Below are 13460 nucleotides of genomic sequence, written 5' to 3'. Positions count from 1 at the left end.
ATTACCATAATATATGTACCTATTACCAATAGTAGGTACAACTTCCTACCTATATGGCTATATACACATTAGGCACCTACTTCCTATATAATATATATACACATCGGGTACTTAATTATAAATCAATTCGGTGCATAATATAATATCAATATAGGTACCAATAAAAACACGCATAGACGACAACGATATAGCATTATTATAGATACCTATATATACAATAATATAATATAATATAATAATAATAATAATAATAATAATAATAATAATAATAATATGAATGTCGCAGGTTTCATCAGACGAAATATAATACTTATAAATAATACATCAAAGTCTATGTATAATATCTATACGCGAATTAAATTTAACGCGTGTATATAAATGTACCTATATGGTAATATATTAATATGTCGAACCATATTCTGTTCGACCAGAATATGTCAACGTGTTAAAAATGTACAATAGTGACGGATAGATCTTTATCGATGCGCTTCGCTTCTTCGTCTCATTGTATATATTATATGTGCTGTGCAGTAAAGTATATATATTCGCAGAAATAAATAGATACCTACAACAATGTGTATGCCTATATTATATTATTATTATAACAACATATGAGACTGGGTTCTCGAGTGGTTCTTTCGAATAAACACGCGGAATAATATAATGGTCAGATCGTTCTCGGGTACCTAAAATTCATATTATAATAATATTATTATAATATCTGCGCGTAAGGTACAACGCTCGTATTATAAAACTACTGTGTATACAAATATAAATATAAAACCATATAAAATAATATGTATTTGCAGAGTATCTAATCAGTATTCGATCAAACTCAAAATAATATATAATTAAATTTATATAGATATGGTAGGTGCTAAGTCAATATCTGTTAAACATTGCAGTATTGACGAGGATAATATAATATAATATATAATATACTATATTATACTATATACATCACGACAACGGCGTAATAGTATACAATATAATGTACGCGTAGGTAGTCGATTGATTTATAACAATTAAAACATAACGTGTTGTGCGGCAGTTTATTTTCATTCGGTAAGTTTGGCGGCAGAACGGAAAAAAGCGCCGCCACCATGGTGGGTATTGACAAAAGAGCGTGTCGTGTTGATTTCCGCGCGCAGAGATAATAGACGGGTTCGGTTTGCGCTCGCGGCATGCACGTATAGCACACAACCGAAATCGAACTTTTCAACCGCCACACAACAAAGCTCGGCAGCGGAAAGGTACGGTGTGTTGTCTGTCGGATGGGTCGTGAGGGGATGGTTAGTGGGGAAATAGGGGTGGGGCATGTCAGTTGTGCGCGGTTCGGGTGGCAGGCCGTCGAGCGCGGGGCTCGGGCGGCGGCCACCGCTGCCGTCGCCGCGGCCGGTTAGGCCGTGCGGACGGACGGACGAACTGTGCGCGCGTAACGGACGGACGGACGGACGGATAGACGGACGGTCGACGACGGGTGACGGCACGGGCGGCGGTGAGGCTCCATTTTTGTCACGTGACTACCGCACGTTGGGCGGTCGTAAGCGGCGTCCGTCACGCCCACTCGGTGATGCCGAGCACATGCGTGCAAGGCCCCGTCCCGCCACCCCGACCTGTCTCACAGCGTCATCACCAGCACCGCCGCGCCGCTGCCGCATCCACCGCCACACCGAAAACCGTTCGCGCGCGCACTCTGTACGCCCGCCGCCGTCGTGAACACGGGCCCGCCGCTACTACGCGACACAGCCGGTCCGTCGTCCAGTTTAGTATTCGACTCGTCGTGTGTTGCGCGCGCTCGTCCGTTGCGATCTTCGCCCGTGTGGAAAAAATAATAATAATAATAACGCGCGCGCGTTTACGTGACTGTGTGTTTTTCGCGTGTGAGTACTACGTGTGTGTATATGTGTGTTTTTTTTCGGTCCGACCGCATTTAATATTATTGTATACGGTAGACGGAGCAGTCGTTTTACCTGCGGTCCGTCCGTCTTTCGTGTAAGACGCGCACGTCACACCGCGTACGTACGTGTGTGTGTGTTTGTGTGTGTGCGCGCGTGTGGTGTTTGCGCGTGCTGGTTAAAGTTTTTTCTCCCGGCCTGAGATCCAACGGGAAGACGAGATACATCAACCCAGCTACGTTTGAGACCGCAGCCACAACCGTTATTGGGGTACGACTAACAACATAGTCATACCCGTGTACACGAAGTCCACCGCTGTATCGTTACCTCTGTACTGCTGCTGCGACGACCACGACGAGACACGCCGCATCGGACGGGGCACGTCGTACACTGCACGTTTTTGCGCGCCGAAATGCGACGTCCCGATCAGCTGGCGTGCAGCAGCAGCAGCAGCACTATCAGCAGCAGCAGCAGCAGCAGCAACAACAGCAGCGTATCGAGCACAAGCAGTAGTGGCCACCGCCGTTATCGTACCGTCGTCGCCGCCGCCTCCACCGCCGTCGCCGTCGTCGTAGTAGTTAATACGCTGCTTTGCGAAAGATAATAACCGCCGCGCCGCCGCCGTCGCCACCGCCGCCGTTGTCGTCGTCGTCGTCGTCGATCATTCTATCAATTATCTTTTTTCAATAAAAATATAGATTACCTCTATTACACCTATGTACGAGTGTGCCGCCGCTCGTTTTAAATGAATGTTTTAAAAAAAAAAAATATTTCTTTTTCCTGTTGAAATCGTTCTACGACAGCTGCAACTTCCTGTATACGCATTGACAATTATACATGTGTGTATAACGTTTACTTAACGTACCTATTTGCAATGATTTTTGTATTTTTGTCGTTCTCGCCGTTTTGTTGTTGATACCATTATACTGCAACGTATATATCTAGCTAAAATTCATATATTTTCGAATAAGCTTAATTTTTATAAAATATTTTTCAACATCGTGTTAACTGGTTGCAGTGCTTTATATACACAGTAATAGTTTTAAACGGTCTACTGTTAGTATACAAAAGCAGCCACAACGGCGATAAACAACTACATCAATAACAACAGCAGCAGCAGCAGCAACAGCAGCGACTCTAGCAACATGGCTCAACCCAGGGTGAGTGTTTATGTATGTATTATTGTGCGTTTTTATATCTACTTAAGGTTAAGATATAGAAATAGTATTATACCTATCTATAGTTGTTTATGATATTATTATTATAGACAAAAATATTATAATGATGAAGAAAACATAATACGTACCGGTCCGCGGTCTCAGTCCTGTATTTATTTGTATACATGAATGGGTTATATGTTATTTTTATTCGTACTGAACAATATTATTTTGCAATAATTAAAAAGCCGCGTGTTCGGCATTGTGACTCGCGACGGCGGTGACGTTAGTTTCATTTTCGTCTATGCGACATTCTTAGTTAATATGACGGCGATTATATTATATTAGGCCCGCATAGTATGCGAAACGTTCGATCGACTATTTATAACGCGGATGTGGTATAGATACTTACTCCATTGGGACGTTATCATCAATAACCTCGTCAATAAAACGTACCCATACCTCTGTATTATTATTACAATAATAATAGGTATATATTGGTCGTTTAATGATACTGTAAATCATAATAAGTAATAACTATAATAATTTATAATACAATATTATTATACAGTTCGTCTCGGCGACAACTATATCGTGAACAATGTGTTTAGTGTTTTTCGTATATTGTGTACTCCGCGTACGTATAAAACGGTCTATACCACGACTATGTATTACATAACGCCACTATATAATACCACCCTTTGAAGTGCTAGCGTGTACGAACCGAGGCCATGTGGCTTTTGTTATTTTTATTCCTTCGTTTTGTCACTTTTGTCTTAACGCTGCCGCCACCACCGCCCACCGCCGTCGTCACTTAGACGTTAGGTATACTTGCGGGTTTTTTTATAATACTCTGAATAATAGGTTTACCGTGTATGGTGCGTATTATGTTTTGCTCAGAATAATGTGTGTGTACAATTATTGTGGTTATTGTTATTAATATTGTTATTGTTATTACAATTTGTTCGCGTTTCATCTTAAACAATAATATATATTATTATAATTTATAATAAGAAATATAGTTACTGTGGTTAATTAAACATTTAAACTTAACAATATAATGTGATAAGTCTGTACACATGTACCTAATTATATTATATTTGTATGAATATTACAGTTAATGTATAAATTTAAGAATTAAAATAAAAAAAAAACATTGCTTGTTGTAAAATGTAATAAACTAAAAAAACAACGACAATGTTTTGTGTTAAAAGAATTATTTGCTGTCATGGATCTTTTAACGCAACAACAATACGCACAACATATTATTTTCGACACTGATGTAATTTTGTTGTCACGTATTGTGTATACATATTAGTAATTATTATTAAGCCACCTATAAATAATAGGTATGATACGTTAATTTCTAATCCGTAATTTAGATATATAACTTTAGTTTATGTTTAGTTTTTACTACCTATAATACGTGCGCGCAATACTTGTTTTTCGAAGTTCGAAAACGACACCTATTAAAATACATTTCGACATAAGACTTTACATCAGAAAATAGGTGTATAGAGTGAATAGCGATGCGTTAAAATATTTCAATAGCCGTTTAATACTTTTAATACTAAATAATAGCGTTTTATTGTTTTTTAACATTCTAGATTTTAACTTTACTTACATTATTTTATAGAAGGTATATTTATTATATATTATAATCGCCTATAAGTTATATAACGCATATTTTATAGTTTTATAGGAATTTATTGTTAATTTACACACACATTATTTCCATATAAAATATTTATTATGCTTAGTGTTAAGAATAAGTTGGTAGGTGGGTAAATAAGTTAAGGCATTCACATTCTCGTCTTACATACAATTGAATGTTTGATAATAATTTAAAATGTATAATTGTATGGCGAGTGAATCATTAATATGATAAATAAAATTTATAATAATTCATTGCAAGTAGATTTTGAACCTATAACTTAAAAATATGCTTACCTATAGATTTACAAAATGAGAAAATATAATATCCTTATCCAATCATAATTTATTGATATTCTAGTAACGTGTTAAAATAATTGATTTTATTATTGACGTCGGTGAATATTAAAGTGACATTTTATGAATAGTAAATTTGTTTATTTGAAATATTCGTATGGACTAGTTTCTAGTTGAATATATATTGGTTATTGACTCTACTATTTTATAAAATAGTAAAATATTCCTCAGATTATAAGACATCAAAATGTGATATTATATTGACATCAGATTATTACATTAGATAAGAAATCAGAACATTCCAATTTTTATCGATATCTTTTTTTAACAGCCCATAATATCGTTATAACTTGATTATCAATAGGTCATTGACTTATATTTTTATATATACACAACAAAAATAACATCAATATTCAATAAAATTAATCAGGATTTTATATTTATCACGGTAAATAAATATTATTTACATATAAATTAATGTACCTATTCTCTATACATATACCTATGTGGCAATGTACATTTTAATATAAAATTATAAAATAATGGATACCTATTTATTTATTATTATTATTTATTATTATTCATGTAAAAAGCTTAAAAATACAATTCAAATTCTGTAAATTAAGTTTGGACGTGTTTTATAATAAAACATGATACTTGATCAGTATTTTTTTTTAATTATGTATATAATATAAAAAAATAGTTTAAAAAAAATGTTTCAAATGTTTCAAATATTTATTAAGTACCTATAAAGTAAACAATTTTAATTCAAAACAACTAAAACTTATTGTGAGCTTAACAAACATATTGATATAAAATACAATCAAGCTTTTAACTATTGAAACCTAAAAATATTGATATTTAATTGAAAGTATTTATATTCTGCCTACTAATAAATTATTCAAAAGTCCATCTATTCTAAACATATTTAATTTTTATCTCAGTTTCATGAAATCAATATTTTTTTATTGATGATTAATGATTATATTAGATTAGATATTTACCTGAAACTGATACGAAGCATAATATTTTTCTTCTAATGCATTTTAGACTATTTGAATGTTATCAAACAATTTTCCAAATTAACTTATACTCTGATTTGTATTAGTAATAATCATTGGTCATTAATATTTATAATATTTTTATTTTTAGCAATAAAATGTTGTAAAGTTGGTGATTCAAAGTAGGTATATATCAACATTTATATCCATATAATAGATATCAGCTGACCCATATAAAACGTTGAACACACTTAAAATTAAATACTAAAACATACTCATAAAACCAATAAAACCTTCACTTACCTACTAAATAATATATATATTGGTTATTATAATTATTGTATTAATTATTATTATAATAACTATGGTTATCACTTTAAAAAATTATATTTAGGTTTAGGTACCTATATCAGATATATTACCAAATAATTAACAATGATTACTCTGCATAATAGATCGATTATACTTAAGCGTGAAATAGTTTAGGTTACTCGGGTCGTATACTAGGAAATTATTATTGTTATTAATTATAATTCATAATTAATAGCAACCGCGATGGCTAAAGCGAATAAAACCTTTGATGTAGTGAGCACGCCCGCTGCTGGCGCAATTACAACTTTTATACTATCGCCACGGCAGCCGCCTTTGGTATTCTTTTAATTCGTCGTCATCTAATTACTCATTATTTATATAATATTACCTAATCATAATTTTACCGCTCTGATTCTACGAAATCGTTTAAATAATAATAAATCATTATAAATGTGGCCCCGGGTTATCATCAATCGATCAAAAATCTCGACGTTTTAATTGTAGGTAGGTATAATGTATTTCATGCAAACTTTTATTTCCATATAGATCATAAAAAAAAGTTCATACTTCAAACAGTTATTAAAATAATGATAAAACTCATTTTTTGCATTTATATTATATTCTTAAATGTAATTAATTGGATTTCAATAACACTAATATGGAGAAAAATAATGTTATATTTCATATTGAACATTGATGTAATAATATTATGTATGTGTAGAATAATTATTAAACAAAATAATTATAATCAATTGAATCTTGAAAAATGATATTACCTACTTCTTTTGTATACTTGTTTTTATAAGCCAGCTATGAAATAATAATATACAAATAAATCAGATTTATTTTTTACTATTTTAGTGTATACTCTTACGATAACCCATATTCAAAGATTAAAGTTATTAATTTATATTTTGTAACATATTTTTTATAAACAATCATCATGCAAATATTCATTACAACATTTCGCAACAAGTATTTTCATTTTAAAAAGTAATATTCTTACATAGGTATATTAAATTATTTATCTAATACCTACAAACATATTTTTTATTTAAGAATACACATCACACATAATTAGCGAGTAATTATTTGATCTGTGTGTAGATGTATATTATTCCGGATATACATGTTATTGCAGTATTTTTTTTAATAATAAAAATAGACAAATTGATTCTCATAATAAAGCATGAATAATATTTAAATATGTAATGTATCTACGCTAATATTATAAAAACTTAACAACATAACAAGATCCATAAAAATGTATAGTCGCCATTATTATGTTTATATATGTTTCTAAATTTTATAAATAATTTTGAGTGTCATACATACTTCAGTATTTTATAACGAACTCGAATACGATAGAAATCTGAAATATAATATCACATGTCTTGTAATTACTTTTTATCTTTATTGTAATGCATACTTTTATTGTCAAATCATTATTAAAAAAGTGATTGTCATAATACCACTACGACATGATGTTAAACATTTCCATGTATTATATCACAATATATTATATCGGGTGAGGCGTATACTTACAAGACATATGGTGTTTTGAAAAATACAACTGTTATGTGATTTTTTTCCTTTAAAACGTGTGAATATTTTATGAATTGTTACTTAACAATTATGCATGAACTTCTTGGGTTCACATAAAATAATAAATTAATTGCACCTACCTATAAATTAGAAAAATTAAAATCAAAAATCACTAAACATGTTTTATTTTTAAAATACACAATCTACTTTGCCATTTACATTAATTTGGTTTGGTACTTTTAATTATACGCCCCTTCGTATACACAATAATATATTTAATGTAATATTATAATTAATTAGTGTAATGAGTTTAGATTTTAAAGTAGCGTATAGGTGCCTTTATGTGCATATTGCATAAGTATATAAGGTAGCTTAAAACATTAGTTTATTCATTACGGGTATATCGATTATTGTTATTTTTTTTAAGAGCGGACATTACAAAAATTATTTTTATAATATATTAAATCCAATGATTACATTTAAATTTGTGTTGCAATGAATAATACTCAACAAACAATAAAAACAACAACAACTATAATAATAATAATAATAATAATAATGATTATCTATTGTAGTTCTGTACAATGTTATACACATTATTATTATTACTGCCCGTCGTTATACCTATAATACCTACCTACCTACCTATAATTATTATTATACCATCATTACCGTACCTTATTAAAACGTTTGTGTTGTTTGTGTGTGCGCGTTCCTTTTCGGTTTTGCAGTACGACGAACCGGGTATACACCAACAGCAACAGCAGCAACAGTACATGGATGCGGTAGTCGGTGCGGCCGCCGCGGCTGCAGCCGGTAACGGCGTAGTGCCACCCGGCGTAGTGCCTGGCGGCGGAGTGCCTGGTGGACTTGGGCTCGCCGGCACCGGCGGCATGTACGACCAACACCAACAGCAACAGCATCTCGCCCATCGGGGCCTCCAAAACATGGCCGCAGCGGCAGCAGCGGCTGCCGCGGCTGCAGCCGCACAGCACCACCACCACCATCAGCAACAGCAAGCGGCGCACCTCCAGCAACAGCAGCAGCAACAACAGCAGCAACAGCAACACCCTGTGTCAGCCATGTTCCATTCGGCGGCCGCGGCCGCAGCGGCCGCCACACCGCCGAACCATGTATCGCCGGCCGCCGGCGGTGGTACGCCCGCCAACAATCACACATCCGGTGGTGCGTCCGTGGTGGTGCCCGAAGCACAGAAACGCGACAAGGATTCAATTTACGGGTAAGTCACTGGTATAATGTGGTGGTAGCCATGTGTTGTGTGTGAGAAAATTTTTTAGGAGTCCGTTAAAGACAGCAGTCCGTAGAGAGTACTGCGTCGCGTAAATCACCGCGATACAGCCGTTAAGGTGCTATACCTGCTGACCATCGTGGTCCGTGCGTGTTACCATAATATTATAATATAGGTACCTACCTAACAGTTGAAAGCATTCAACTGCTTCACCGCGTGTTTAGGCGGTTATTAATAATTACTCGAGAAATCGTTTTTATAATTTACAATTTTTGTCGAGTGAATAAAAAGAAAATTCCGAACACCGCGGCGGACCACACGCGGCAGTTGTGGTATATAATAATATCACGTCTTGTACTCGTGATCGCATGTTTCCGTTTCGTTTTCGAAACGTTTGGAATCTCCTTGCGCAAACCATTCTTCTACCACAGCCATTATGAGCATTTGATCATTTTCCCTCCAACACGCAGTTCAGTACCTTTGTGAAAACGATTGGGTTTTTCCTTACGTCTCGACGACTCGATAGTGCGCCGTAAAATATATACGCGGAATAATAATGATTGCCGGTTTTTATTTTCCGTCTATCGTTTCTGGTTACTGACTAATAACTCTTGTTCGCGTGTTTACGGATCGCGTACCTTATACATCATAATAATAATATTATATTTTTGTATTTCATAATAAGGTGTTTGAAAAACATCAACTCACCGCTCTGCGAGAATATATCCCGCTGGCCTGCTGCAGTTGTCTTTATAATATTATTGTTTTATTCCGTTTAAGTATTCTTTATATTTCACGACGCTTGTACGGTATAATAGTAATCATTGCTAACGTCGTCGTACGGCAATCGACTGATAATGAATTATAATAATTATTATTATGATTTATTTTTTGCTCGGAATACATGTGTATTTTATTTCCAACGAATCCGCGCATAACATACTCGTACTTTTTATTTCTTTGACGCGATAACGTGAAAAAATTGGGACGCATATTATTAGGTAAGAAATTAATAATAATAATATGATATACGCGCAAACTAAAATTGTTTTCTATATCAATTCCGTTTTAGTATATCGAATTCCGTTTCGTCGCTTCTACTATATTATTATACATATAAGTATTGTTATACATGCTCTCTGGCTCGTAAGTCGTCGAAACGGTTTCCTTTTTTACTTTTATATTTTTACATTGTCGTGATATTCGCGTGTTCAACGTTAATTTAAATCAAATATTTCGTGTTCGTTATATTATACGCACACACCGGGTACACCTTTATTGTTATTCTTGACCGCCTCCGTTTGTATATAAAATATATAGTGCGGCGATAATGCGACCGCGTAGGTACATTAAAGTGTACCTGCCGTATATTATTGGTATAATAATTAATATAACAACACACAATACCACCGCACTCACATTAATATTTTCTTATTTACCAAACATTAACCATTGTGTATTAATTGTCGTGTGTTCTTTTTTACCGTCCCCTTTTTAGGCACCCGCTGTTCCCGCTCCTGGCATTAATATTTGAAAAATGCGAACTTGCCACGTGCACGCCCCGGGATCCAGGCGTAGCGGGCGGTGACGTGTGCTCGTCTGAGTCCTTCAACGAAGACATCGCCGTGTTTTCCAAACAGGTAATATTTTAATTCTATAATATTATTATTAGTGCGCGTGTAACATTTTAAGACTTTAAGCGCTCCTCGCGACTTGCGTACACTGTAGCCGCAGGTGGTGTACACACCGCACCGCGGCCGTTTGTAAATAAAAGCCTAGCTGCAGTGTCTGCGGCATCGTTTCGTTTTCAAAATTATTTATTTCTATATTAGTAAATAGTAATAGTACATAGAATTGGATACGCCGTGCTCGTCGGCCGTCGTTTTTCGAATAACGCTTCGCCTGCCTAGTATACCAAAACAGTATTATATTTTTAAAATATTATATTGATTGATTGATTTCTCCCTATATATCCTCCCTTTTTGGTATACCTGCCTACACCGCCTACGTGGCACACGATTTCGATTAACGCGGGGTCGTCCGAGTTCACGTGTCCCACACACCGTGCGCGATGCACTCTATTTACTATTAAACTATAATATATAGACCTAGGTATAGGTATATAGTACCTATATTTGCGTCGCTCCAAAAAAAAAAAACAAACAATTTACCGATACGTAGTCCATACGTGTTATCGGGACCCACCGCCGTAGTGTACTTATTATTTACAACCCTCGAAAAATAATTTGTATTGTATTTTTGAGGTGACGGAGGTGTTGTGTTATACATAGGAGGTGATTCGAGGGAAGAACGTCCGGCCAAAATATAAATTGTGTGTGTGTGTGTGTGTGTGTGTGTGTGTAGCATGTATATAGTGCAGGACCCTTGGGCTAATTTGGCGTATATAGTAAATTGCACACGTTTTACGAGGTGCGCGCGTACCATTTAGTGAGAAGACTATGTTCTGACAAAAAAAAAAAAAATGGGCCGGTCGCGTCGTTTAGCGGTAGTGATTGCCGTGTTACGTGATTGCGTATGGCCGTGTGTGTAATTTTATAGTAAGGCTATGTTATATCGTACTATAGGCCGTATAATTATAGATATTACAAAAACACGACGACACACTTGCGTCGTTTAGGGCGGATACCCAGGAGTTAACGGTAGTGGGTATATATAGTGGCGCGTGACGATATACCGCGAAAGTGGCGCGATGGAAGACAACCCCTAAATACAATATTATATTATACTTAACGTGGATAGGTGCGTTGGATTAATTTCATATTATATTATTATTTTGATTTCTACTTGATTAAAATAATGTTGTTTGCATTTTGCGCATGCATATTTTTAGTTTTTTGTAATGATCGTAGAAGAAAACTGATTTTAAATTATTTCATTATGAATTAAAATTTGAACAATTTCTAATTTTTATACTGTATCGTGTTCAGTAAAAAAAATTAGACAAATAAAATAATAACAATATTAATAAAAATAATTTATATATAATAAAAAAAAAAAAACATATAAAGGTCCGACTGACGTTGTTGCTTGGAATGTTGTTTATATATTATACTTATATATTTTTTTTATAATAATAACGATAATAATAATGTCGTTGGTGATTTTAAAAAGGAGATGACGTATAAACTTGTCTTAGCTGCTATTATTATTATTATCATTACTTACATAAATGTTTTTTTTTTTTTAATATTTTTATACGAGTACTTTAAACTGAGTATTACATTTATTCCCAAGAGCTGTCTATTTATTTACCGCGTCATAAACTTGAACTCAATACTTATACGTTCTAACAATCTCAGATTATGTGTTCTCTATACCCTGGAACAAATATCAAAATCTTCTCATAGCCCATATTATGTATAAAATATACTTTGGTGGGAGAGGGATTAACAATGTTGTTTCTTCAAAATAGTTGTTGGTGTTTAATCTATATTATTTAGTACCTTTTAATTTTTAAATATTACAGTTTTAATAATCATATTTACTTTGCTTCTTCAAAAAACCAATTGTGTAAAAAACGAAGTTATAAATTGTTATACCTAATATACTAATATACATTATACGTATAAACAAATTCTAGTTGGTACTTATCAAAGTTATGCAACCTTTCATCAATGTTTATAAGACACAATAAATAAGTGTATACATATATATACATATAAATACAATTATTTTTAGAACAACTCACGCAAGCGTATTTTAGTTTTAGTGGATGCATTCCAAAAATCAAAAGTTGATAATCAACTATACTATCTAACTGAATATGAGTATTTAGAATTAAAAATATTCGATTTTCTTTTGAACAACTGTTATATAAAAACCTTTTGTTAGCGCAGTTTTCTTTTAGGTTTTTAATGGGTATTTTTAATCATCTTTATCATAATTATTATAATAAGTTTATTATGCCAATAAAAATAAAAATTTATTACGCTTCAAAAAACACAATCTTTTGAAATATTCGTTTTAAATACAGTAATATAATCTTAGTTTAAACATTCTTCTATACATCATTAGATAACCGTCAGCATGGTTTTAGAAGATACCTTGTTTAGTCTACCTCTACCCAGCCACTTACTTTGTAGAACGATTAACGATGTTATTTATTGCCGCCATATTCACCACTATCCACTGTTATTTCTGTATGTAGTTTTCATTCATCTAACAAATTGTTTATGAAAATAACTTTTTTTCTTAATTGTATATAAAATATATCTTAACTTAATAGTGTGTATATAAAGTTTATTATAAAAATATAATGATATTTCGTTTATATTTGATTAATTGATTATCTGTATGATTGGCATTCAAATGAATAATAAAAATTAGT

General features: G+C 33.5%; 1 protein-coding gene across 2 annotated transcripts in view; it reads left to right on the top strand.

The window, feature by feature from the left end:
- Positions 1-1722: 1722 nt before the first annotated feature.
- Positions 1723-13460, top strand: part of LOC100167980 (homeobox protein homothorax) — a 99019-nt gene continuing 87281 nt past the window's right edge. Inside the window, exons 1-3 of one of the 2 annotated variants that reach the window (XM_008183323.3) lie at positions 1723-3070; positions 8595-9103; positions 10611-10752. In XM_008183323.3, the coding sequence (XP_008181545.1) occupies positions 3044-3070; positions 8595-9103; positions 10611-10752 (678 nt within the window). In that variant the 5' untranslated portion in view covers positions 1723-3043. The remainder of the gene's footprint in view (positions 3071-8594; positions 9104-10610; positions 10753-13460) is intronic. The other variant, XM_001951080.5, reaches the window with a different exon arrangement.

The sequence above is a fragment of the Acyrthosiphon pisum genome, chromosome X (genome assembly GCF_005508785.2).
Source record: "Acyrthosiphon pisum isolate AL4f chromosome X, pea_aphid_22Mar2018_4r6ur, whole genome shotgun sequence".
Classification (NCBI taxonomy): Eukaryota; Metazoa; Arthropoda; class Insecta; order Hemiptera; family Aphididae; genus Acyrthosiphon; species Acyrthosiphon pisum.
This window is presented reverse-complemented; position numbering and strand designations above follow the sequence as displayed.